At 39.2% G+C, this 27649-nt stretch overlaps 1 protein-coding gene across 3 annotated transcripts in view; it reads left to right on the top strand.

Moving 5' to 3' along the window:
- The window catches only part of ITCH (itchy E3 ubiquitin protein ligase), a 112876-nt gene extending 85886 nt beyond the window's left edge, over positions 1–26990 (top strand). For 2 of the 3 annotated variants that reach the window (XM_032780885.2, XM_032780886.2), the window contains 12 exons: positions 1742–1870; positions 2674–2746; positions 4715–4786; positions 8913–9001; positions 10133–10292; positions 10578–10711; positions 12894–13034; positions 14742–14862; positions 15464–15568; positions 19898–19994; positions 20444–20516; positions 22787–26990. In XM_032780885.2, coding sequence (XP_032636776.1) covers positions 1742–1870; positions 2674–2746; positions 4715–4786; positions 8913–9001; positions 10133–10292; positions 10578–10711; positions 12894–13034; positions 14742–14862; positions 15464–15568; positions 19898–19994; positions 20444–20516; positions 22787–22886 — 1294 coding nt within the window. In that variant the 3' untranslated portion in view covers positions 22887–26990. The remainder of the gene's footprint in view (positions 1–1741; positions 1871–2673; positions 2747–4714; positions 4787–8912; positions 9002–10132; positions 10293–10577; positions 10712–12893; positions 13035–14741; positions 14863–15463; positions 15569–19897; positions 19995–20443; positions 20517–22786) is intronic. The other variant, XR_012656996.1, reaches the window with a different exon arrangement.
- The last annotated feature ends 659 nt before the right edge of the window (positions 26991–27649 follow it).

Here is a 27649-nt window from a genome sequence, read left to right as displayed (position 1 = left end):
GAGAGCACAGAGGTAAGAGGTGGATGGGGAGAAAGTTGGGTCGTGCAGGGCGGTAGTGGGGAGAGGCAGCTCTGCTCCGGCCCCGTCCTTGGAGCTGCCGTGGAGAGGCAGGGAATGAGGCTCACTCCCAGCCCAGGTGCTGCTGCTGCGTGGTAAGAGGGCTGGGGGAGTCCTCTCTACCGGCCGCAGCCCTGGGGAAGCCTGCATCCCAAACCCCTCATCCCTGGCTCCACCCCAGAGTCCTCACCCGCAGCCGGAGTCTTCAGGCCCCAGCCCCTAGCACACTCCATACCCCTTGTCTCTGGGCCCATAACAGAGCCCTCACCCCCCTGAACCAGTCCTGAGCCCCCTCCTGTACCCCAAACCCCTCATCCCTGGCCCCATTCCAGAGCCCTCAGCCCCTGCATTCCAACCCTGAGCTCCTCCCCTCACTCCGAACCCCTCAGCCCCATCCCCACCGCACATCACCTCCATATTGGTGCACATAACAAAAATAATTCCACACCTGGATGTGAAAAATTAGAGGGAACATTGGTTGAAAGTGAGAACCAAGATGCATTTCTGACAACTGAAGCTTGGAGTGTACCTTGCTGCCCTCTATCGGCTTTTCAGACAAGACTCACTTAAAATGTAGAAAGTGATACAGAACTAAAGCAGAAATTATTAAAAGGAACATTGCAACCCACTTTGGGGTCCTGACCCACAGTTTGCGAACTGCTGCACTAGAGCATGAGAATCCAAAAGTTAAACGTATTTGTCTTTTTTAATTATTTACTTATTGTCCAAGCTGAAAGAGCTTCATAAAGTAGACAGGCAGCATAAATAACAAATGTTAATTTTAAAAAAAAATCTGTCAGATTATTAAAATGAAGGTAGAGTGGAACTGAAGTTCCCTTAAAGAAAGTTGAGTATTTCTATATATACCTTTAGTTCATGAAATGTAGAACTTGAGGGAAATGTGCAAGCCTCCTGCTAGGAAATAATACAAATAAATAATAACTACAAACTACTGCTCAAAAGCTCTTGGCCTCCTGGTGAGGCATGCAATACCTTCAGAGTGACTGTATGGAAACAATATGCTCTAAGAGCAAGAGTTACTGCAGGGATGTTACCATTCAGATCCTCCAGTTACATCCCAGGGACTTCCAGCAAAGTATGAAATAAGAACCCCTGATATATTTGATGGTTACATTTACCACACAATATTTGAAGCTGTCCTAAGTGATAATGAGTCAGTATAAAAGAAACAGTATTATTTTTCTTTTACTTTGAAGTTATCTTATCATTTCTTGGCAGTTTTTCAAAGATCTGTGCAGATATTAATGGGGTGGTGATATCTCTGACATGCTATGTCTTTCAGCTTTCTGACTGCCATAATTCTATGAATAATACCAAATGCTGTTTAATAATATTCCTGAGAGATTTTTAAAAATGTGGTTACACTGTCAAACAAAACTCTGCATGTTGAGGAGAGAAAACATCCAGAAACTTTACCAGCTTTCTTCAGATTTCTATTAGCTATTGGAATTTATCAAGCTGATATTGATTATTCTCAATCGTCGTATCTGGCATTAAAATGTAAGAGTAAAGCCAAGTAGAAACAAATCAAACAGAAAATTCCCCAGAGAAATCACCACAATTTTTCCAGAATTTCTGCTAACTTGTGTTGTCCCTGTCCATGATCAGTTGACAGAATGTATTAACTTGATCAATTATCTTTGTATTTTCTTGTGTCCTATAGTCAATTAAACGAGAAACCTTTGCCAGAGGGCTGGGAAATGAGATTTACTGTGGATGGCATTCCCTATTTTGTGGATCACAATAGAAGAACTACAACATATATAGATCCCCGCACTGGAAAATCTGCTCTGTAAGCATTTATTCAAGAAGACAAACTATATTACACTGAGCTTTTTCAGATATGTGTCGTTTAACAGGTATTACCAAGTATGGTTTTTTTGCAGCAGGTTTTTGGCATACCAGTAGAGTTTTTAATTTCCAGTTATTTCTTCTATGGAGGATCTTCAGCATTCTTGAATGATATGTCATATTTTGAATGCTTTACAATTCTTAATCCTTGAGGCCCCTCTGATGGCTGTGATCTTTCCAGCCAAGTACTAGATAAAACTCTTTGGCCTCTAGCTAAGCCACTCAGTCAATAAAAGCTATTGTGCTTATGCTGTGTCTTCCCTTCTCCTTCTGTTTTTTTCAGTGTGCAGGTAGATGCAAATTCAGGCCTTTAATATATTCTAACATCCTGAGAACCAGGATTTGGATGTATATAGAATTGACATGCTAACTTATGTGAGGTTGGGTGGAAGTAGATTGGAAATTGGGGTTGGCATTTAGTTAATTTATTGAAAAAAATTTCTTATTAACTTTGGTCAACAGGACATCATTTTTTTAAAAACAGCATGTGAACCCAGAATCTTTTGAATAGGCGCATTTTGAAAGTTAAAAAAAATTTAAAGTAAATTAATCTTAAAGACGTTTTTTTAAAAAAGAAAAAACCTTTTGTGAGTGACGGCCTTTCCGAAGCATTCACCCAACTAGAAAACTGGTTTGTTTAACCAGCCAGGTAAACCACATAGCTTCATAACTGTAGTATTTTGCAGCTGTTACCTTGAATTTCAGCAGTGTTTCAGCAGCTTATTTTTTTCTTCCTGTTTCCAGAGACAATGGGCCCCAGATAGCCTATGTGCGTGATTTCAAAGCGAAGGTCCAGTATTTCCGGTTCTGGTGTCAGGTAAAAAAAAAAATTAACCTTGGGAGATGGCTTTGTTGGAATGCATCCTCTAAAGCTGCATCCAAACAGCTTCAACTGGGACCATTTTAAAACATAATTTGAAGCAATTTAGACTAATACAGTTGGCCAGCGTGGACTGGCGTAAGCTTTAAAACTCAGTAACTACTAGACTTCAGCATGGTTTTAAATTTTTTTTTTTTTTAAAGAAGGGTTCAGTTTTGTCTTCCTCAGTGATTTTTGTGGTAACGTTTCTAAATGGCTCAATAGAAGAGCCTATTTCTGCTTTTCTTGTACAGAAGTTTGCCTGAAGGCATTTAATAGATTTCAGTGTAGATAATTTGGAGTTAGTTTCTGCTTTAATTCCATACCTATAAGGCAGGAAGTCTAAGTCTTCCTAAGTATTTTTGTACTTTAATATATCCTGGAAGCGTCAACAAATGTACTATGTGGCAAAGTTCTGGTGATTAGATAAGCATTTTGATATGCAGGTCTTTATACTCCAAACCTCTCACGTATCAAGAGAGTAAATCCCTTGGTCTTTAGCATAAGACCAAAAAGTCTTAGGCTATGTCTTCACTAGAGACCCTACAGTGGCACAGCTGTGTCACTGCAGCTGCACTACTATAAGGTCTCTCATGTAGCTGCTCTATGCCAACGGGAGAGATCTCTCTTGTCGGTATAATTAAAGCACTCGAACGAGCAGCTATAACTATGTCAGAAGGAGAGCGTCTCCCACTGACATAGACGCACCAGTGTGTACAGTACTATTGGTGGTGAAATCAGGTTGGTCAGGGTTTTGTTTTCTTTTGTTTTCACGCCCCTGACCAACAGAAGTTATACCGACAAAAGTGCTAGGGTGGACATGGCCTTAGGCCAGGTCTACACTACAGAACTATATTGGTATAACTTGCTCAGGAGTGTGAAAAATCTGCACCCTGAGTGATGTAGTTATACTGATCTAACCCCCTGTAGATTGCCCTATGTAGACAGGAGAGCTTCTCCCGCTGATATACCTACTGTCTCTGAGGGAGGTGGATTAACTATGCTGATGGGAGGAGGTTTCCCGTAGGCATAGTAACATCTTCACTAAAGTGCTACAGTGGTGCAGTTGTGCCACTGTAGCGCTTTAGTGAAGACAAGCCCTTAAGCCAGTGATCCCCAAACTGTGGGATGCACAGGGGAGCCAGCCTCCGTGGGCGGGGTGCAGAGGGAGCACCACACAACTCTGTTCCGGCCCCTGCGCACGGCCCCAGCTCTGCTCCCGGTCCAAGCCCTGCTCCCAGCTGCAGCTCAGCCCTCCACTCTCGGTTACCAGTTCCTAGCTGCAGCTCCCATCCTGGCGATGACTCTACTCCCAGCCCCAGGGGAGTATGGACACATTCCATTGGAAGAGGCGGGGGAGAGAGAGAGGCTGGAGAGACAAGAGGAAAAGTTTGGGCACCACTGCCTTAGGCTCATAAGTCACTCAGAATCTACTTTGAAAATTAACAGAGACATTGGCATCAATAATTTTGCCGCTTTTATATTTAAACCTATTTTCCTCACAAAAAATATATCAGTTTAAAACTGTGAACAACTTTCAATAAAATTTGAGTGAGAAGTTTCTCTTGTTGAGAAGGGATTATAGATCTGGGAAAATTATCACATTGTGCTAGGTTATTTTATTAGAACCTGTTTAAAACTATGTCATGGAATCACATATGTCATAGTGATATCAAAAGCATATTATTTATATTACCGTAGTGCCTTAGGCCCCATTGTGCTAGGTGGTGTACAATGAACAAAAGGACAGTCCCAGTTCCTGGGAATAAGTTAACTCAAAACTTTGATTTTGTTTTTCTGTTTCATACAAGCCAGACAGATTCACCAGTCCCTTTTCTAATTTCTGTTAGTTTTGTTTGAATGTTTATTCAAAACACTTATTTAAAAGCTGTATATATTTCACTTTTGAAACATTTTGCATTTCAGCAACTGGCTATGCCACAACACATAAAGATTACAGTGTCCAGAAAGACATTGTTTGAGGACTCATTTCAGCAGGTATTGATTGGATTGTTAACACATACTTGCTTACTTTGTGTACAAAGTGGTAGAGGGCAAATGTTTTCAGCTTTGTGGCTGAAAGATAACATCACCCTTAATCTTTTGATGTCTCATTAATGATGGTTAAAGTGATGATTAAAAAAAAACAACACTCATTATGCTGTTCCTGGAGCAGATTCCTAATTGGATTCACAAGGCAATGTTAAAAACTTAGCATACAGCTGATATCTCTGTTTGGTGCTTGTGTGTGCAAAAAGATTACATCATAATTGTTAGCCTCTCTTCTGCTGCTCTCACAAGAACACATGTATCATTAACTGGTGTTTTAATTATTCAGGTTTGCTATGCAGAAAACCACAGTCTTTAGCTGGAAATAAATCCTTTTAAAGAATATTTAAAAGGCTTTTAAGAAAAATAAATCCTCCTTTGAATGATAGTGCATATGGATTCCACTTCTAGTGTGCATGCAGATTCTTTTGGCCAGCAGTGTCTGTGGGGGCCAGACCTGCACCTTAGACAGCCTTCCTTCCCTCTCCTTTGGAAAAAAACACTTGATGGCATAAAGGGCAGAGAGGGCCCAACCATCCCTCAATTCCTTCTTTCCACCTGTAGTAATGAGACCAAGCTACTGCAATATCTCCTGCTTGATGCACTGCATTTTATTTTTCTCTTGCGTAGTTATCAGTTAATACAGTTTTCCTTGTTATAATGTCCAAAGCCATTTAAAAAAAAAAAATCAAATGTTTTTTCTGTTAGTTTGAGGGACAACACCTGGTACCAGGTCTAGCTGCGATAAATGAAACAAAGTCTCCAGTATTCAAAATCTGCTGTTCTTGTGACACAGCTATTCTGCTTTAATGGTGGGCACTGCAAGTGCCTTTTTTGCCATGGAGAGGGGCACATCCCCAAAAAGTGCTTGATCTGTCACTCCTTCTCCAAGAGACCACATAAAGCAGGAGGTCCATCTCAAACTTTTTCTTCTAGAGTGCTCAGTGAGTGCCTTCTCAAGACTTGGTGGACCCTTTCTTCTCAGCTTCTAAGGGTCTTCTTCATTTAGCGCTCCTGTTAGCGATAGCTCAGTTCCAAGCTCCTTGGTTCACTCTTCATTGAAGAAATCGAACCCTTTAGCTGCTAAGACCTCTTCCATCCAGTCATCAGAAAGGAGAAGGAGGGCAGTGAGTGCAGACCTAGGTCACCATCTCTGGTACCTACTAAAAGGAGGCAAAAAAATTCACCAAGCCTCTGTTTCACCTCATGCTGCAATTCACAGTCCAAATTGAGTCTCTCTGATGCCTCCGCAAGACTAGTCTCAGAAAGTACCAATTATCTACGGTACTACTTACCCTAGGACTCCAGACAGGGTATTGCCTCTTTTGGAGGAAAAACTTCCTGTCCTTCTGAACATAGCAAGTGGTCTGAGAGGGAATCCAGAACTCTCCATTACAAACATAGACCCCATGGGTTTCCTGGGGAATATTGACCATGTTATCCAACCCTGTCGCCTCCAGCCCAGTACCTCTGCACTATACAGTCTTTCCCTTATTGGACTCCTAAGGGTATGTAATTTCCTCCTCCTACAAGATGTGGTAGGGCTGCTCAAGAGAACCAGTTTGTACAATCCCATGCCCTGCACTGCAAGATCATAATAGCAAGAAAGAACACGTGCAGGATACAGAAGGGCCATTGATTCCAGTAGCAGCATCCTTTTCCTTACCAGACAAGGCATTAGTCTCTTCTGTTCCTAGCAAGCCTGATGATTTTAAAATTTTTCCAGGACCTTTATCATATGGCAGAGATCTTGGAGATTCCTGTGGAGGTAGTTCAAGCAAATCCCAAAAATTAATGGACATTCTGCACTCCTCCATACCTGGTAGACTTGCTGTGCCTGTTAATGAAGGGATATTGAAATTGGCAAAGAAAAAAAACAACCAACCCAACTGTGGCAGATTACAGAAATTGTGGTATCCATGTCTTAAAGAGCAGATAGATCCTGTCAGATCCTTTCCCAAGGGGTTGAATATTTTTACACCCACCCAGTTCCAAGATCCCTGGTAGCGGTGGTGGTGCACAGGGGGTCCAAAAACTAAGGACCTCCAAAAATAACACAAAGAAAGTTGCTTTGTTTGGAAGGAAGACCAATTCCTCTGCAAGTTTGCAGGTGTGCATTTCAAACAATCAGGCACTTCTGTCAGTACATGACATCTTCAGTTGGGACAAGGTATCACAATTTTATAGGACAGCTCTCTCAAGAATGTAGAGAGGGTTTGAAATCCATTTTGTCTGAAGGTCAGCCCGAACATTCCTGAGGCCGTTATGTGCTTATGATACAGCAGCATGTTCAAGTGGCTGCTTCCATCCGAGTGCACAAGGCTTCATGGCTCCGTTCTTCTGGATACCAAACAAGGTCCGAACAATGATTGAGGACCTCCCTTTTTGAAGCTTTGTGACCTATTTAATGCCCGTACTGATGAGCCTTGCATTCTTTGAATCCTCTTCTCCTTGGGAGTACATGCCAGTGTCTAGTAGGAAACAGCCAGATCTCAAAGCTTCATGAGACAGGCCCTCTGCTTATTGCTACAATCCAGAGAGGACACTGAAGCCACCAAATGGGAAGTAGATGATCCAGTGTAAGAGCCCTTCTGCCTCTTCCTTCTCTACTGTATGCCCCATGTGTACTTGACAGCAATAAGTTGGACGCCATTGTTGAGATCTAGTCAGAATCATTTCAAGATCTCTCTCTCTCTCTCTCTCTCCCCCCATTTTGCAAGTACCATTTTATTTTGGGAAGCCTGGACTCTGATTACCTCAGACGAATAGGTCTTAGAAATTATAAGCAAAGAGATATTCTATTCAATTTCAGTCACTTACTACCCCCACCGTCTTTCCCCATCCATCTTCACGGATCCCTCTCACAAGGCATTATTAAAACAAGAAGAGGGCTCCTTTCTAAATTTCAAAATGGTGGAAGAGGTGCTTCTGGAATTCAGAGGGAAGAGGTTTTACTTCCATTACTTTTTAACCCCAAAGAACAAGGGGGATTGGCACATGCTTCTAGATTTGAAAGGTCTCAACAAGTTCAACTGTCACTTCTAATTCAGGATGGTAACTCTGGCCACCCTATTCCCTCCTTAGATCTCCAAAGCTGGTTTGTGGCTCTTGGTCTGCAAGATGCCTATTTTCACATTTTGACTCACCTGGCACACAGAAAATACCCCGGATTCTAAATAGGAGCCTCTCACTGTGCCATTAATGAAAATGCTATTAAAGAATTTTCATTAATAGCAGTTGAATTTTGTGGAAGTATAGAATTTAGCATCACAACTGGTGACAGCTAGGAAAGCTTTTGAAAAATGGCTTTCATTCCAAATTCAGGGTCTCATGGGAGAACAGAAACTGGTTGTCCTTGGACAGAGATTTATATGAAATCACTACATCGACTGGATTGTTGTGAATGTCTGCTGTCTGACCAAATCAGCATAGTCACAAATTTGGTGGTATGCCAAAAATAGCACTAAGGAGATTGCTTTTTAGCATCCAAGTTTCTTCTTGGTACCAGAAATAAATATGGCCTGTGTGCAAAGATTAATTTTATCTTGAAAATTATATTACATCTACTTGTGGGAGGAAACTGTGGAATGGAAAATGTGAATTTATAAACACATTTTAAAGAATTTATTTTGTGGCTTTTTTAGTTGTTTAACATGTCTCTTAGAGACTTCTCTCCTATTCTTCCTGGCTACCTTACCATTTAGAGTGACATTTTGGTGGTGCCCAATAGCCCTGTTTTTTCGTTTTGGATTAGCCACTGATTTGGGCTACAGATTGTTATCCTTTTTATAGTTGAAAGACTATACTTGATAGACTAATACATTCCATTTAACAATTCTTGTGTTCCTTTTCTGTCTCACTTACTTTTACACCTTTCATCTTCTAATCTGCTAGATAGAAATATGTTTCTGCCACACATTCCTCAAACATTTCAGGAAACGTTGCTTTATGCACTGCACCTAGTTCACTTCATGGTCAATGAAAATATAATTTCCACACTACTGGATAGCAAATAGTAATATTCCGAGACCAGCTGCTTATATTCTTCATAACCATATTTTTTTTTTCCACTAAGATAATGAGCTTCAGCCCTCAGGATCTGCGAAGACGCTTGTGGGTCATTTTTCCTGGAGAAGAAGGTTTAGATTATGGAGGTGTTGCAAGGTAAACTAAAGAAATGTGTGTTTCACATAACACATCAATCTGAACACCTCATTCTGTGAATATTTGGTGTGAACGATTCTCACAAGGAGATTCTTTGTTTGCTGTCTTTTTAAAATGCCAATGAGTTTTTCCCCCCTCTCTATATACGATCACCTCTGCAGTCGTAAAATGCATTGTCAAAACTATTGTAGGAGGATGTGTCTTCCTGTGTGAATATATATCAAGTTTAAAGTGCCTCAATAAAGTTTAGAGCAAGCATTTATGTAACTCTACACAATAACTCATAGTATTCTCAAATTTTGTTCCATGTGCAAGTCTTTTTATAGTACTTAAAATGAATATGCACACACTACTTGCAGGTCTGTTTTTGCTATACTTTGTTTTTTTCATATGCAGCATTACGAATTAACCTTATATTGTCAATGTGTTGTAAAATGAAAGATGATAATATTTTGAGGTGAAAGACAGTAGTATATTTCATGCGATTCACTCTTTAGCCTTGGGATTATACTTGAATTTTAATTTGCAAATAAATATAAAACATCCATGCTTGCCACCAGGAAAATCTAGTTTGTATTTAGTCTTAAGGTTAAAAAGTGAATTCTTGAATTTACACTCCCAGCAAAGAATTGTAACCAAGTTATAGTATAATATGGATACCTCTTCCACAAAGGGTGATGGTGATAATTTTTTTAAAATATGAACCTGTCAGAATTGATCTCTGCCAGATTTCCTGCTTCTCTTAGAAAAGCAGCCTTTGTAAATATCTGCCACAGAGAAAAGAAATGAACTTTCTAAACAAGAAATGCTTGCTCACACCCAGGCATATGTTAATTGATACAATAAACTACATCTGAAGCTTAAGTCAGTGATCACTTCATTTGAGAACTAGCCAACTGTGGATGTTAGACATACTACTTTTTTGAGCTGCATCAGTTAATCATGTAGCATACTGACACCTACTGCGTGCTAGCAATAGGCAGCTTGATAATTTTCTAGATAGACCAGTATTAACAGTTGAGCACTAGCCAGTCCCTAAAATAATTTTTAGCATATGTAGTAGCAGGGGTACTTTCTAATGTCATCCTGTTTTCTTTTGAAGTGTTCATGATGTGTTTTGTGTGGTTTCAGGGAATGGTTCTTTCTGTTGTCACATGAAGTGTTGAACCCAATGTATTGCCTGTTTGAATATGTAGGGAAGGATAACTACTGCTTACAGATAAACCCAGCTTCTTACATTAATCCAGACCACCTGAAATACTTCCGTTTTATTGGCAGATTCATTGCTATGGTAAGTTCAGATAATCAGTGCACATCCACCATAGGGTGTGTTTATTTTTAAATGTCTAGTTTAAAACACAGCAGTTATTTCAAATCAAGAGATTTGTTGCCAGAAGGCTGGCTGTAACAGCTAATACATTCAGATCACGTTTTGAGGTGTGCCAATAGTAGTGATGGTATTACAGAACATCTTACAACACCTTTGGGCTCCAGGGTATATTTGATACATTATATTGGAATATTAGGTAACCAAGCATTCTTTGGATCATTTCTTGTCTGTTTTCATGTTTTTTAGGCTTTGTTTCATGTGAGATTCATAGATACAGGTTTCTCTCTGCCGTTCTATAAGCGTATCCTAAACAAGCCAACAGGACTCAAGGATTTAGAATCTGTTGATCCAGAGTTTTACAACTCTCTCATCTGGGTAAAGTGAGTTTCTAACTTTTTCATTCGTTTTTGAAATAAAAATCCAGATGTTTTTGAAGTTTCATTTTATTTATTTGTGTAATTTAGATATTAATTTGAAATGTTTTGCAGACAGATATTGAATAATAGAACTGTATAAATTGCAGACCAGCACTGAACTTCCTGCATTTTACTGTCATTCCAACATACATGTTCAGTAGTTTGGTAAAGCTAAGATTAACTGTCCTCCATAATTCACTGAGTATTGCAGAGACTAGCATTCTGTTTCTGTTTATTTTCCCTTTGAATTCATCTAACTAAATATAAGCAGTCTTACACATTGTTGGAAATAGAAATGTCTGAATAGATAATCAAATATTGTGTCCCAACGGTAGATTCAATATTAAAAAAAAAAGTCTTTAGTGTAAGTTAATGTAAAAGGTGTTTCAGTGGAGTCAGCTAATGCCCAAGCCCAGTATTACTTTCTTTTCAAAAAATTCTTTCCTTTTTATGAAAAAAACAAAACCAAAAATACACCAAATATTAGGATGTCTGAAATGAAGAGTTAGTGGATCTCAACTTATTCCTCACTTCCCTCTAATCCTTCATTGATCACTCTATCCAAATTCTACTTGTCTCTTAAAATTTGCAAAAAAATATACTCCATAGTGTAAAAAAAAAAAAAATTTCTAAAGCAATTAAAGCACGTCAAAGTTTAACTTGATTAAAATCTCTGCCTTTTCCTGTCCTTGACTCCTGTGCTTCCTTGCACCCCCACCGTTGACCCCAAGCCTTTCACCTCTTTTCTCTCCCATCTGTGCCCTCTCAATATCCTGTCCATGCTCTATGTACCCTTACCTCATAGATTTCCCCTACCTTGAAATTTGGACAAATTTGGAGTTTGTCAGCCAAGTCACTTTGGAAAGTTGAGTAAAAACAAATTATAAAACTTCAGGTTTATTTTGAAAACATCGTAACTTTAAAATGTTTTTTTTTAGGCACACTTCCATAAAAAACTACTCTTGATTGAGGCGTAATATTAAAAAGATTAATTATTTTCTGGGGAAAGTAGAGGAAGATTTGAAAATAATGCTTAAAATGGAAAGCTAGATTCAACTCTGATTAACAAGGAGCTGATCCATAATAATACAAATATAATAGAAAAATGGACCCTGTGGATGTGATCAGTAGTTAAAACTATAGAATTGTAGTTCTTATTTATAAAGCACCTGCATTGCTGGAGCACTCACGATGCTTTATTTTATAATAAAATAATATTAAGAACATAGTTTTAAAATGCCTTATAAGCTTAACAGATAAAAACAGGGAGGAATCTCTTTAAAAAGAAGGAAATGGAAACTGGGAGTAGGAAACAATAATCACAAATGTAGTAATGGTCAAACTTGAAAACACTTTTTGGAATAATAAATTATAATAAAAAGACAATACTTAGTTCTACTTGAGTGCAGGAGACTGGACTAGAAGACCTCTTGAGGTTCCTTCCAGTCCCATGTTCCTATGATTCTATGACATTGAGATATACTGAAATCCAGTGAGAAATTGATTGAGATAAATTTTAGAAAGAAGTAAGTCCCACACCTGTAGACTCACCACAGAAAGGCCCAGTGGTCTAGCAGCTTAAGACTGAGTGAAGGGAACCTTAGCTTGTAATTGGGGTTTGGGCAAAGGTATCCATGAAACTGAGGCTTAGAAAGTAAGTATAATCTCTAGAGCTTACGTGTTTATGGGCTTTAAAGTCAAAAGTTCCATTGTAAAATCAGCTTGATATATCATCATCAGCTAAAATGGGGAAGCGGGAAATGCAGGGATGCATTTTTTTGATACAGTATGATCACATTAACTCCAGACATCAAATGCTACATTCTATACAAGCTGAAAATGACAGAAAAGCACTGGTGAAAGACCTACAAGAGGGAAATTACAATTAACAATCCTTGTAATTATGAGAGGGCATGTGTTGCTGATGCAGTCATCCAACTAAATTACTGTTCAGCCTGCAGGTAGGAAAGTGTACATGTAACATCACATAGCTTTTTTTGAAAAGCCTGTAGTCAAAAGTGATTCTTAACTTGAGTCATGAACTCCGAAAAAGTTGACTTAATAAGACTCTTGATTAAAAACCTCATCTAGTTAGCACGTGACCTCTTGGCAGTTATTTACAATACATGATGTTTGTTTGTTGCAGAGAAAACAATATTGAAGAATGTGGCTTGGAAATGTATTTCTCAGTGGATAAAGAAATTCTAGGTGAAATAAAGAGCCACGATTTGAAACCTAATGGTAGCAACATTCTGGTCACAGAAGAAAATAAAGACGAATATATTAAGTAAGAACAAATTAGGATTTTTTTATCTATTCCTTTACCTCCATCTGTTTCTTTCCCTAATTAAAGCAAAAGTTGAATTTATCTAGCTTCATAATTTAAAGCGCCGCAGAAATCCTTTCAATGAATAACTGATACTATTAGCAGCAAGTGACTGTTTTGGATGCCATTTCTGAAGAGTGACTTTTAAAAGAAGCTGAAGAGCCACTCTTGTACTGAAGATGTTCAAGCTTAATGTCCAATGTGCTCTGATAGTCAAAAATTTGAACGTCAGATTATAAACCATTTCAGAGTCCACTGAGATACTAGCTACCACTTTTATACTGTCAGATTTAAAACATTTGTTTACATCTCGCATGTTTTTTAATGTTTGTCTTATTGTCTATCAAAAAATGTTTAAAAGTTGTCTGTTAGCTGCACGTGCAGTGCAATCAAAATGCTTATTTTGTGATGTCACAGTCATAGGCCTGGAAAATACTGTGATTTCATAAATATGAGATTGACTTCATTACAGAAACATTCTGAAGATGTGTTGGGTAGGAGGGATCTTTGTTTAAAAAAGACGCTGTTATCTTGAATACTAGCAAAGAGAATGCAGGAATGTATGGGCCAAATAAACTTGTTAATATTGAAGTCAATTCCACCATATTTGCTGCAGTATGAATACCTTACACTAACGATGTGTATTGGAGGCACAGAATAAAGTGAATCTCATTTTTTTCATTTCTAAATTATTTATTCTGTTAAGATTACTGTTGGTTGGCAGGTCTTGGTATAATTACATGAGTGAGCTGTGATGAAGTGTCAAACTGTATTGAACATTTCTAAATAAATAACACAAGTCAAACAAAGAGTAACACATTAGATAGGGAGCACTTTTATATTTTGGGAGATATTAATAATAGAAAACCTCCTGAATAGAATCTAGGGGGGAAAAACAAAACAAAACAAAAAACCTTCTCTCTTAGCTTTCAGCAGCCCATGTAAAGCTTGGATTCCTATTGCACTCCCAATTTTCTGTCTCTTTCTGTGTCCTGCTTTGTCTCCTGAGTTGCTAGAATTGATACCAGAAATTAGCCTTCTCTCCTCTAGACTCCAATTCTCCTGACAGGTTAGGCTTGAATTCAGCATAATATCTGCTTCTCCCCGGGTTCAGGTTCTCCGGGTCTCCTGCCTGCTTTTCACCCTTTTATTTATGGAGAGTGGAATTTCTGCCACAGAGCAAAGTTTCATGATTAACAGACACAAATATGGAACTTTCCAAATGGACATAGTCGTTTCTTGGTAAGCTAGCAGTCCTCATTACCTTCACCAGTACAATTTGACCTAGTTTTTACCTTTTCATGGTTAATGACTGAGATTTCTGGGGAGAATATTGGACAAAAAAAACCTTTCTTTTTTCTCAAATACCTAGGGACTGCTGTGCACTCATTAGTGTAATCGCTGGATAGATACTGCCTCCTCTTTGATCATGTAAGCCTTTTCTTAGCGTAATGGTCAGAAATGGAAGGTTTTAACTTCACTTTAATGCTGGTTTGTGCTATATTGAGATACGTTACAAATTAAGTGGTGTTTTGTCCTCAGAACTTTCCATAATATTCTTTAACATAGTTCACAGTTCATCACAAAGTAGGCTAACAAAAGAAATGTGGATCTGGGCAGCATGGGACAGTTTAAATGACAGATTACCTTATCTTTTTCCTTTTCCAGGCTGGTAGCAGAATGGAGACTCTCCCGCGGTGTTGAAGAACAGACACAAGCTTTCTTTGAAGGCTTCAATGAAATTCTTCCACAGCAGTACTTGCAGTACTTTGATGCCAAGGAACTAGAGGTGAGGGACTTATTTGGGTACAAGTAGGCACAGTTGATGTTAAAGTTAACAAGACTCGGTGAGAGTCCAGCCCTCAATTTGCAAAACAGAGCTGTGTGATTGTTGAAGAAACTGTTGGTTAGTGGTGAAAATTTTTCCTAAACAGTTTCTTTGGTTAACATTTCCCTCTAGGAAGCATTTTTTATTTCAAAACAAAAATATGGAAAAGTTTTATATACGCAGAAGAGAGCAGTGTTATGGTTCACACTCAGTAGTCAAATTTAATATTTCTTTTAACTGAGCTCTATATTTGAGGTTCAAAAACAAGCAGTTATTCATCTTTTCATTAGGGAAGATTATCCCATTCTATCTTGTTTCTTCATAATCAGTGATTCCCCTTTCCTGTAGCAGGTCTGAATAAAGCTCTGTGTCCGTGAGGTCACCAGCATTACTGCTTACTGATTGGTGGAACCAAGGAGCCACCTGAAAATAAAATAAAAAGCGAATATACAGTCATACTAGGTGTTTCCAAGTGCAAGCACACATGTCCTTTGCTGCCACCATATAGAAGCCATTGAAACAAAATATTACCTTATACCTCTATATTTTTCCCCCCAAAAAGGTGCTTTTATGCGGAATGCAAGAGATTGACTTGAATGACTGGCAGAGACACACTATTTATCGGCACTACACCAGGACAAGCAAACAGATTATGTGGTTTTGGCAGGTTTGTGGTTGATTTTTTCCTTTGTTTTTAAAAATAAGAATTACAGAAGGGGTGGGACGATACTACAGCATGATGAGCAAAAACCAAAATCACAAAACAAGTCTGTGCTACCATAATACATCCAGTGCCATTGTATTTGTGCAAAGTAATGAACATTGGAAAACATAATCCCAACTACACATTCAAAATGATGGAATCTAAATTAACAGTTACCACTCAAGAAAGAGATCTTGGAGTCATGGTTAGCTCTCTGAAAACAACTGCTCAATGTGCAGTGGCAATCAAAGAAGCTAACAGAATATTAGGAACCATTGAGAAAGAAATGGATAGGAAGACAATAAATATCCTAATGCCACCATATAAATCCATGGTACACCCACACCTTAAATACTACATGCAGTTCTGGTCACCCCATCTCAAAAAATATACATATATTAGAATTGAAAAAGGTATAAAGAAGGGCAACAAATTTGATTAGGGGGATGAAACAGCTTCCATATGAAGAGAGATTAAAAAGACTGGCTGTTCAGCTTAGAAAAGAGACAACTGGGGGGTTATGATAGAGGTCTATAAAATCATGAATGCTGTGGAGAAAGTGAATAAGGAAGCGTTGTTTACCCCTTCACATAACACAAGAACTTGGGGTCACCCAATGAAACTATTAAGCAGCAGGTTTAAAATAAACAAAAGGAAGTACTTCTTCAGACAACACGGTCAACCTGTGGAACTCACTGCCAGAGGATATTGCGAAGGCTAAAACTATAATGGCATTCAAAAACAAATTAGACAAGTTCATGGAGAATACGTCCATCAATGGCTATTTGTCAAGATGGTCAGGGATGTAACTCCATGGTCTGAGTGTCCCTAGCCTCTGACTACCAGAAGCTGGGAGTGGACGACAGGATGGATCATTCAATTGCCTGTTCTGTTCATTCCCTTTGAAGCACCTGGCATTGGCTACTGACAGAAGACAGGATACTGGGATAGATGGATCATTAGTCTGTTTCAGTGTGTTCGTTCTTATGTTCTTTATGTTAGGCTATCATGCAGCAAGACAAAATGATCTGGCTGACACCTTCCTTCATTCTCCAGTGGCCAAACAAGCAAAATGAAAATACCAGATTCCATCCCAGGATTTGAGCAGTTCTATTTACATGCAATCCTGGCTTTTTAGATGTCGCCACAGTGAATGAGAGAATTTGTCAGGGCCATGCTAAGGTCACCCCATGACAATGGCACTAAAAAGCTTGGTGTTTTTGGCGGGGGAAAAAATGACACCTTCCTAGGACTTGAATTTGGTGTTGTCGTGTTTATGGACGCTCCAAAGAGCTGTTGGCATGCTCTTTTCTGCACCTTTCATCAAAGCTAGCATTTTTTTTTAGTGGCCATGTTCTCTGCCAGGAGGGTAGGTGACCTAAATGGATTGGTCACAGATCCACCGTGCACATTTTCTACAAAGACAATGTCCAGCTTAGATTGCTCCCTCAGTTTCTCTCTAAAGTGGGCTCTGACTTCCCTGTGAACCAGTTTACCTGCCAGTTTTCTTTCCAAAGCCACATATGCACAGGAATGGAAGGAGACTCCAACACCCGGGACATTTGTGTGCATTGACTTTTTACCTAAATAGGACAAGGCCCAAAAAGGCCTTTTCCCAACACTTTGTGTCATAAGCAGAACATACGAGAGGTCCAAGAACAGCTCAGAGGCTCTCTAAACGAATCACTAGTTGGATCATAAAGGTTTATATTGCTAAGGGAGTAATGCCTCCTGATAGTCTCATGGCACTCTTGACTCGAGCCCAGTCAACCTTGGCTGCATTTTGGCACATGTTCCAGTTGTAGATGTTTGTAGAGCAACAGCATGGTCCTCGCTCTGTACTTTTACCAGACATTCAGACTGTTGCTTCAAGGGAAGATGCAGACGTAGGCCAGGCAGTCCTACAGTGCCTCTTCTGATGAGACTTGGGGCCCCACCTCCTGAAGTAACAGCTTGGGAATCACTTACAATATAATGGACATATGCAAGCACTCCAAGAAGGAAAAACAGTTACTGACCTTTTTTAACTGCTGTTTTTCAAATGTGTTGCATGTGTCTGTTACACGACCCACCCCAGTGCATCAGAGTCTACCACTGGGCTCTAGTGCAAAGAAATTGGAGAGGGTGAGGCTTCTCCACCCTTTCCGCCCTGCAAGGAGCTGAGCAGTGGGCAGGGCTGCCCAGTGGGTACTACTAGGGAAAATTCTCCAGCACCAGAGCAGATGCCTACAGTGTAATGGACATATGCAACACAACTCAGAACAACAGTTACGAGAAAGTAAGTGGTCTTTCTCTCTAAGAACGTGCAGCAAAGCCCATCCTTCTGTCATGTCTTATTAATAAAGCCCTACACAGATCAGGAAAACATGCTACCTGCTAAAAGAAAGAAATGGCCATAAAGTGCGAAGAAGTAGTTGTCCTAGCAATGCTGCTGGTTTTCAGCTTTATGATAAAGCATTCCACAACTTCTGCTGGGGTGGACCTAAGATCAGAGAGGCTTGTTTCCTCCTAAATTGAGGAACCCTGTTAAAACCTGCCTGGTAGGGGCAGCTAGCGACTGGCACTACTGACAGTTCTGAACCCCAAAACACTAAAGGGATTCCAGCATCCTGCCCAGCTGTCCCTTTGTATTCCCACGGGCTTTATTACAAATTGTGAATCTGAAATGGAGACAGCATTAATGATGCTATTATCAGTCCCTGCATACAGCAAGCCTGGAAATACATATTCTCCTGCAGGTGCTGGAGACATTAATTCCCTTATGACTGCCTTGATGCTTGGAGAACTAGATGTTTGGCTGTTGGTGATAGGCAGTACAGTTTAGTTATCCAACCTGAGCATAATTTTTCTGTTATCAAAATTACATTCTACTCTCTTCCTTCCTCCCCTAATATTAATACTGCCATCAAAATGGGAATATATTCCCAGGAAGGATGTGTTCCGTTACACCAGTAGAAAGGCAACCTTCCAGCCAAACGTTAGCAGTAAATGGGATGAAATTCAATAAGGACAAACACGAAGTACTCCAGGAACAATCGGCTGCACATACACAAAATGATAAATGACTGCCTACGAAGGAGTAGTGTGGAAAGGGATCTGGGGGTCATAGTGGATCACAAGCTAAATATGAGTCAACAGCGTAACACTGTTCCAAAATAAGCAAACAGCATTCTGGGATGTATTAGCAGAAGTATTGTAAGTAACACACGAGAAGCAATTCTTCCGCTCTACTCCACTCTGATTAGGCCTTAACTGTAGTATTGTGTCCAGTTCAGGGCGCCACATTTCAGGAAAGATGTGGACAAATTGGAGAAAGTCCAGAGAAGAGCAACAAAAGTGATTAAAGATCTAGAAAACATGACACATGATGGAAGATTGAAAAAATTGGAGGAGTTTAGTCTGGAGAAGAGAAGACTGAGAGGAATATAACAATTTTCAAGTATATAAAAGGTTGTTACAAGGAGGAGGGAGAAAAATCATTCTTTACCTCTGTGGATAGGACAAGAAGCAGTCCGGCTTAAATTGCAGCAAGGGTGATTTTAGGCTGGACATTAAGAAAAACATCCCAACTGTCAGAGTGGTTAAGCACTGGAATAAATTGCCCAGGGAGGTTGTGGAATCTCCATCACTGGGGATTTTTAAGAGCAGGTTGAATAAACACCTGTCAGGGATGGTCTAGACCATACTTAGTCCTGCCTTGAGTGCAGGGGCCTGGACTAGATGGCCTCTCAAAGTCCCTTCCAGTTCTATGATTCTATATCAAATGTTGGATACCGAGTGTCTGATGTTCAAAATGGAGAGTAGAACAGTATAGTATTAAATGATCACCTCTTGGAGAGTTAATATTTTAGAATATTTTTCAGAAACCTATCTTCTGTCTTTCCTAAAATAAAAATAATTAGGAGCTATCTTGATGCACTCCAAAGAAAATTCTGATAGTCACTTATGCAGACAGAAACCCAACATGTTCTTAATTCTGAATAAAGAGACCAAATAACTTAAATGTGACATAATATGTAACTTTTCATCTTCCTCTTCACCTAACTCGTGTTCTTTTGGGCAAGCAATTTAACCACTCTATTCAGTGCCTTATTTGTGAAATGGGGGTTATAATGTTTCCCTAACTTTGTAAGGTGCTGAGAGATACTTTATTAATGCAAACTATTACTGCTCCAGAGGCTTTTCACAGTAATATAACTAATTGGTTAATTTATGGTCATTGATGTTCTTTGTGAAAATAATTGTGTGTGTAGAAGGTGCACCTACATATGTTTGATATTTATTCCCTTTCAGTTTGTGAAAGAAATAGATAATGAGAAGAGAATGCGACTACTCCAGTTTGTTACAGGAACATGCAGATTACCAGTTGGAGGATTTGCTGACCTCATGGGTATGCAGAATAATCCTTCTAATATATTAGCTCATTTTTGAAAAGGACAAAACTGTATTTTGTGATTGTTTATGAACAGCTTTTTTTTGCAATGAATTAAACCAAATACATTTCACTAGCTATTCTCATAATTCCCCATTATATTTCAGCTATGACAGGGTGGAGAAAAACATACACTGATCTCAAGTGCCCCCAGACTTCCTTCAAGACCATTTCTTTAAATTTGTGCATTTCACTATGTAAATGGTTTGATCTGGCTGGAGATGAGTGATTGGAGGCACACTTCTTTATTCTTCTATCACCCGTAAAGATCTTTTCTTTCTGAGGTGCTTTAGATTTGATGGGTAGTATATTATCTACTGCATTAAGGAAAGCTAGTTATATCCCACATTTACCCATATTTGTAGCTGGCATGAGAATCACTTTAAAATACTTGATTTTTATTGCAGGGAGCAATGGACCCCAAAAGTTTTGTATTGAAAAAGTTGGAAAAGAAAACTGGTTACCTAGAAGTCATACTTGGTGAGTACTCATTAGATTAGAACATTATTTTCCGTCTAATAATCCTTTGTTACTGATAGACTACTTTAATCTTTTAGCAATGGGTTAATATAGCAACATTTTGTCTTGGGACTGTAAGCATAAATGATGTTCAGAAATATGTAGGGGTCCAGAGATTACAAACAAAAATTCACTCTGGCCTGGAATCTGCTTTACAGCTGTAATCACCCTGTATTCTGCAAATCCTACATTAGATTTAGCTAAAGTGGAGAATGCCCATGACCTTTTGGAGTCAGGCCCTAACTAAGTATGGATAATCATTTTGAACTGAATCGTAGTTTAGTGTAGTGCCAAAACAATTCTATAGTTCTTACTCTAAACCAGGGGTCAGCAGCCTTTCAGAAGTGCTGTGCCGAGTCTTCATTTATTCACTCTAATTTAAGCTTTCGTGTGTCAGTAATACATTTTAATGTTTTTAGAAGGTCTCTTTCTATAAGTCTATAATATATAACTAAACTATTGTTGTATGTAAAGTAAATAAGGTTTTTAAAATGTTTAAGAATCTTCATTTAAAATTAAATTAAAATGCAGAGCCCCCCAGACCGGTGGCCAAGACCCGGGCAGTCTGTGTGCCACTGAAAGTCAGCTTGTGTGCCGCCTTTGGCACGCGTGCCATAAGTTGCCTACCCCTGCTCTAAACCTTAGTGAGCCACATATTTGTTTCCAGTGGGTAATCAACCTTTTTTTTTTAAACTTGATCTACATTTTTTATTACCCTCCACTTGTTTTTCTGGCCAGCTGTAGCAGACAATACCCACTGCCTGTAAAAGAAACTGATGAGCATCACACAATCCTAGTTATTCTACTGCTAGATGCAGATATATAGCATTTCTTCTGTCACTGGTTGTGTTCCAGTTGATTGGTGCTTGGCATATTTTGATGGACATGTTAGGAGCCAAGTATTTGTATTGCATGAAATTTATTAATGCTTTGGAGTATGGCAGGGAAGGCACAAATGATAGAGACTGCTTTTGGGAGTGTGGTAATGGGGATACACTGGACAAGTGCTCTGTAGCTGAGATGAGTGTTTCAGAAAAAATAAAGTATTGACACAAAAAATGGAGCCAAGATAGTCAGAAATTATGCATAGCTGTAACTCTTGACTGCAAGTTGTTTCTTGTATAGCAATTTCTTCCCTTGTAGCTGCACTTTCTATAAATAAAACTTTACTCTTAGCTCACAGCCAGCTGTCTTTTGTAAGAATATCCTTAGGCAAGTCACCTGCAGTCATTGAACCCCGAACCTCCAGATCTAAAAGCATGAGCTTCTACTGCTTGAGCTAAAAGATAAAATCTGTTAGCACAGAGGCAAGGACCCATAACTCTGTCTTTGTGGTGCAGTCACTGTCAGGAGACAGTCATGCTTAGTGTGGGTTACATAAACATCTGGCCAAAGGAATGTCTCAATTAATTTCCAGTTTCAAAAGGTGTAAGGGTCCCTGTGGGAATTGTTTCCGGCTGTGGTAAATCTTATGCAAAGATGATTGAATGCCAACACAGTCTGACTGTTGCCATTTTAACATACTAAATTTGTTCCTTCCTGCATCAAGAGAAGCTCAAATTTCTCATGACTTGAAAGTTTAGTTGATTATTGTATATTGTTAGAATCCTGCCCTTATTCACTCCAAAATAACTTGAACCTTTCAACAACCAGAATCTGTCGTTAACATACAGTACGGTCCCCATATTCTGTGGCATTGTGGTACAGCATACTGAAAATTCTGTGGCAGCTTCATTAAATTTTTTGAAAACTATTGTGAATAAATCATGAGAATCTATCTGTTGTGATATTAAATTCTCCACCTGTGAAGGGATGGGTAGGCAGTTTGGGATTGGGTAAGCATTTTAGCTTTATATTCCTGCTAAAGTGATTGGGTGCCTAGCTTAACACTTTAAAGGGATCTGATTTTCAGTGGATAAGTGCACCAGACGTCTGGAAATCCAGTCTTTTTCAAGTGTGTCAAGATTTGCACCCAAAAATAGTGGCATCTGAAATCACTTGTCACCTTTTGAAAATGTCTAGACCAGAGCTATCAGTGGATTTTTTTTCTTTCTCCATCTAAATATAAAATAAATAGCTGTGTAATAAGTGTGATTTCTACTCTGGATAGTGGGGAGTTGAGTACCCTGGATTTGTGTTCAAGGTGTATCTGTTAGTAACATCATAGTTTTTGTTGTGTGTTTGATTTTTTTTTCATTCTTTTTTAGAAGTTGTCTAATTTTTATTTTCAGTTTCAATCGCTTGGACCTGCCACCCTACAAGAGTTATGAGCAGCTGAAGGAAAAATTATTATTTGCAATTGAAGAAACAGAAGGATTTGGGCAAGAGTAATCACGTGGGAATTTGCACCCTGAGGAACATGAACTTGTGTGGTGTACGTTCTTCACTTCCTCTGCTTGTTGCACATCTCATTGTAAAGTAAACTTGACTAGGATTTACTTAAACAATTACTAGTGTGTAAGTAAATGGATGTTATCCTGAGACTTTATCCCCACTAACTCTGGATTTCTACAGAGCCCTTCCAGAAATCAAATCAGGAAATTATTCAGCTACAAATGATATCTGACCTAACTAGAGAGTTAATACCGCTCTTGGCTCTGTTTTGTTTCACTCTTTCTTAATTAGATGTGTCCTCCTTAATGACAGTTTTTTTTAAAACTAGTCTCTTTCCTTTTTAGTAGCATTTCTTTTGCTACTGATGCACTGGGAAGTCCATTGGTAGCTGCAATGCTGCAGCATCCTCATGAGCCTCTTTACAGCAGTGTTATTAGAGCCAACCTGTAACCAGTCTCTGGATACTATGAGCAAATCCATTGCTTGTGGTGGTGATTCTTACTCAAGTGTGGCCTAACTGTTTCCCCCTCCCCCCCCCCCCCCCTTGGAGCTTTTTCACATTTCATCTTGATTCAGATCATTGCTAAGGGGGTGCAGAACTACTGCACATGTCCAGAGTATAGCTTTGGTTTTGTTTTTTTAAATCCTGTTAATTCTGGCATGATAACCTGTCTGAGGTTGTTGCTGTGTTTGAGCACCCTCTCCAATCTCAGAAGAATTTTGATCCATTTCCGTATAATACACACACTTAATGTCAGATATAATATTAACACTGTGGTACTTCAACACTCATTTTGCAAAAGACGAGACTACCTGGGATTGCAAGTAAATGCACTGAATACATTTGCAAACTGATGTTTCTTGTCAAATGAGTTAATGGAAAGTAGACTTGATGTTGCTGTTAAGTGCCCAATCAAATAGTTCTAAGATTGTATCCAGTTGTCAGGAAAAGGGATAGCATGTAACTGGATTCTAAAACATGGCTATAAAGCAGCCTTGCTTATAATTTTAGTGGAGAACTGATGTGCTATAATTGGCTAAGAGACAATTAAAGTTTAGTCAAGGATTGCAGACTTCCAAATGTTGCTATATCAGTAAATTCAGTAACTCCGTAGAGGTTAGAACTAATGTGTTCAGATTAACTCAACCCTGAGTTGCTTCTGAGCAGTAACTTCTGTAGTGTTTTCTCTTTCTGATGTGGACGGATAACACCTTTCACTTCCCGTTATAGTCTTAGTATTACAATTCTCTAGCTGCATACAATAGTATTTTACATTATACTTCCTCTTTTGGAATTAATGCACTTTCTGTATATGGTCAGCTCTCTCCCTGGCCTTCCTCCCTCCAGATGGTGAAACTTCAGTGGGATGAGTTTCTAACTATGGGAAGAGAGAGAGAGACTTGAAATGGCAGTAGTGCATGTTAATGCCTACATGCCACTGTCACAATGCCCTTTGGAAGGCTTCTGATATTAGAGCTGGAAGAGGACAGATGGGCACTGTCCAATCAAGCTTCCATCTCAGAAGAAAATGTTTCCTACCATTTATTGTGACGGTTTTTCTGTAGCAGATCATGCAAAGGTATCAGTTGTTCGTCAATATATGCTTGTAAGAAGGGAGAATGGCTTAGACCTCTGTACTGTTTTACTTTCTTTGCCATGCATAGTCCAAGAAATGCATGTAAACATGTTGTTGGTTTTAGAGAAATGGACCCACTTTTATCTTTTCCCTGGTGGATGAGAAGTGAACTGACTCTCTCACCTGGACGAATGTCTGCCAGCTCCCAAAACATCCGATGGATATCTTACAACATATGGCTCATGGAACAAAAGCCTGATAAATATTTTCTGTTGATAATTCTTATAATGAAGCCTAGCTAGCTAACGTATTTACAAGAGAGAGATAAGATTAAATGAGATAATGCAAGATTAAGCTATGGAAAATAATTTTTGTGTTCTGCATAATGATTCTTGTAAGGACCTAGAAATATTAATGTATAAATATCACCGAGAAGGCTTTCTGCCCTATATTTTTAAAACAAAGAATAGTTATAATTGAGATAGCCATAGCCCTAGTTCTATAGGGTGTGGCTGTTTAATATTTTTATGGTTGAAATGTTTAGTTCAGGAAAAAGGTAAATGCTTGTATATATTTTTGCAGTCTGGGGTCTCACTTACTCCATTTCTTCCTTTAATTTAAATGGCATGTTTATATGTCTTTACTGCTGTATTAGGGAGGGGAAAAGGGGGCTGGATATCCCAAGCACGAGAAGTCATGTTAAAATATTGCAAATAGGAAATACTTCACTGAAAAATGAATATGTAAAATGAAATAATGAATTTTGGCCAAAATGTTAACATTTAAAAATAGGTTTATAGTAAGTGTTAAATTAGCAATATTTCTGAAAACAGAACTAAAAATTGCTTTTAAAATACATTTTGCTTTGTAAGCATTGTAAATGGTAACAAATCTGTTAATTTTTTACAGCATGTTATGTTGAAATAAAAAGGAATTAATATGAGCAATTAATGCACTCTTCTGCTCTTTATGGGGACCTGGGGAAAACATCATGTGCATAAGCACACAATTTGGCATACCGCGTGATGGGTAAAGTGAATTTGGACTCCAAGTGATCTTCGGTAGAGATTAATGAACATGTATATGCCTTTCTTAAATTGATTTAGCAGCCTGTAAATTGGAGTAAACTGACACTTTGTCTCTACATGAGATTTACCATAACTCTGTTTGGGATTTTGCTTTATGAAAACGTTAATTTTCTCATAACAATTTTGATCCACTGCTGTTACAGCTAACACAGTCTAATATTTCTGGGTAGTTCAGAAAATGTTAACATATTAATGAAATGTGTCGTAAAAGGGTCATTACTTAAAATTTGCTGCAGTATAAATAGGGCCCTACCAAATTCATGGTCCATTTCGGTAAATTTCACGGTCATAGGAGTTTTAAAATTGTAAATTTCATTATTTCAGCTATTTAAATCTGAAATTTCACGGTGTTGTAATCGTAGGGGGCCTGACCCAAAAAGGAGTTGTGGAGGGGATCGCAAGGTTGTTGCATGGGGAGTTTTGGTACTGCTACCCTTACTTCTGTGCTGCCGCTGGCAGCTGGAGAGCAGCAGCTGCTGGCCGGGAGCCCATCTCTGTAGACAGAGCCACTGCCAGCAGCAGCACAGAAGTAAGGATGGCACAGTATGATATTGCTACGCTTGCTTCTGCACTGCTGCCTGCAGAGCTGGGCCCTCAGCCAGCAGACACCACGCTCCAGCCACCCAGCTCTGAAGGCAGCAGCACAGAAGTAAAGGTGGCATGGTATGGTATTGCCACCCTTACTTCTGTGCTGCTGCTGTGGAGCGCCGCCTTCAACTGGGCGCCTGGCCAACAGCTGCCGCTCTCTAGCCGCCCAGCTCTGCAGGCAGCGCAGAAGTAAGGGTGGCAACACAGCAACCCCCCTAAAATAGCCTTGTGAGCCCCCCGCAACTCCCTTTTGAGTCAGGACCCCCAATTTGAGAAACACTGCTCTCACCTGTGAAATCTGTTTAGGTACAAGCACATAAAAGACCAGATTTCACTGGGGGGGGGAAGGTTGGGGAGATAAGATTGCAGGTCTGTGACGGGTTTTTGTCATGGCCATGAATTTGGTAGGGCCCTAAGTATAAAATTATATATATTAATTTATACAGTTGATAAAAGGAAAAATAATTTGTGACCAAATATATTGCAGTTTTTAATATATGGCAAAAAAGGAAACTGTGGTATAACTCACCATTTATTTGCTTCATGTTTTCCTAACACTCTGCACTGGATTTGTAATCTAAACATCTTCCACTCTGTTGGTATCTCCAGCCCCCCTTCCTGCTTTTGTGTTGGGGGGGGGGGGGTGACTTTTCATTTTCTTTCAGAATCATAGTTTGTGAATATGTGCTCTAGTGAACTAGTGTATGAACTAGGAGCAGCAGCACTGGATTGTAAAATACTGCACTGAAATTCCATTGTTGAATTTTCCTTGAACTGTAATTTCAAATACTCAGGTAACTGTAAAAGTATCTCAGAAAGTTAAATCCTTTTATAAAAGTACTTCAAGAGCTGGTCTTCCTGTCATCATTTCCTTTCCTGATATGAAACTTGCGCTTGTAATTACATGTTCCCTTTAGCAATGGAAGCTGTGAGGTTGGTTTGTTGGCAGTTCACTTCTACAAACGGTTCTGCCATTGTTAATCTAAGAGAAACTCAGCAGTGTGATTACGTTATTGTGGGGTTTGTGATGGGACGTCTGGCTGTGATGAAACCAATATCCTGACTTTGAGGAATTTTATTTAAAGTTTAGTGCTACACCTGGATCCCATGCTTAGAGCATAGTGAGAACAATGGTCAGGAGAAGCAAGGTGTGGGTCACTGGGCTGCTTGGAGGGAAGAGGAAAGGCATTGGTGGGGGAGGGGGAGGGAGATAGCTCATTTAATCCTGCCATACATCTTGGCTCTACACTACAGAAGTAACCAAGGTGAAATATGATTGTGACCCAACTGTTTATAATTTCTTCTTGCTTGTGTGGACAGGAGGGGAAAAAATCTACTAAGGAACAAAGCTTTAGTATAAGAATCTCCCCAAGGTTGAATCACAGTCTCCCAGTGGGACCACAGTGAGAGTTTATGGTACTAATTGTCATTCGATGCTACCGGTGTGGTGCTCTGCTCTGTTCAATGTTGATATCAGTTGGCTGCGTGCGTGTTCCCTCTGTGTGCT

This window comes from Chelonoidis abingdonii, chromosome 14, assembly GCF_003597395.2.
Source record: "Chelonoidis abingdonii isolate Lonesome George chromosome 14, CheloAbing_2.0, whole genome shotgun sequence".
Taxonomy (NCBI): Eukaryota; Metazoa; Chordata; order Testudines; family Testudinidae; genus Chelonoidis; species Chelonoidis abingdonii.
Note: the sequence above shows the minus strand (reverse complement) of the source record. Positions and strands in the feature narration are given on the sequence as shown.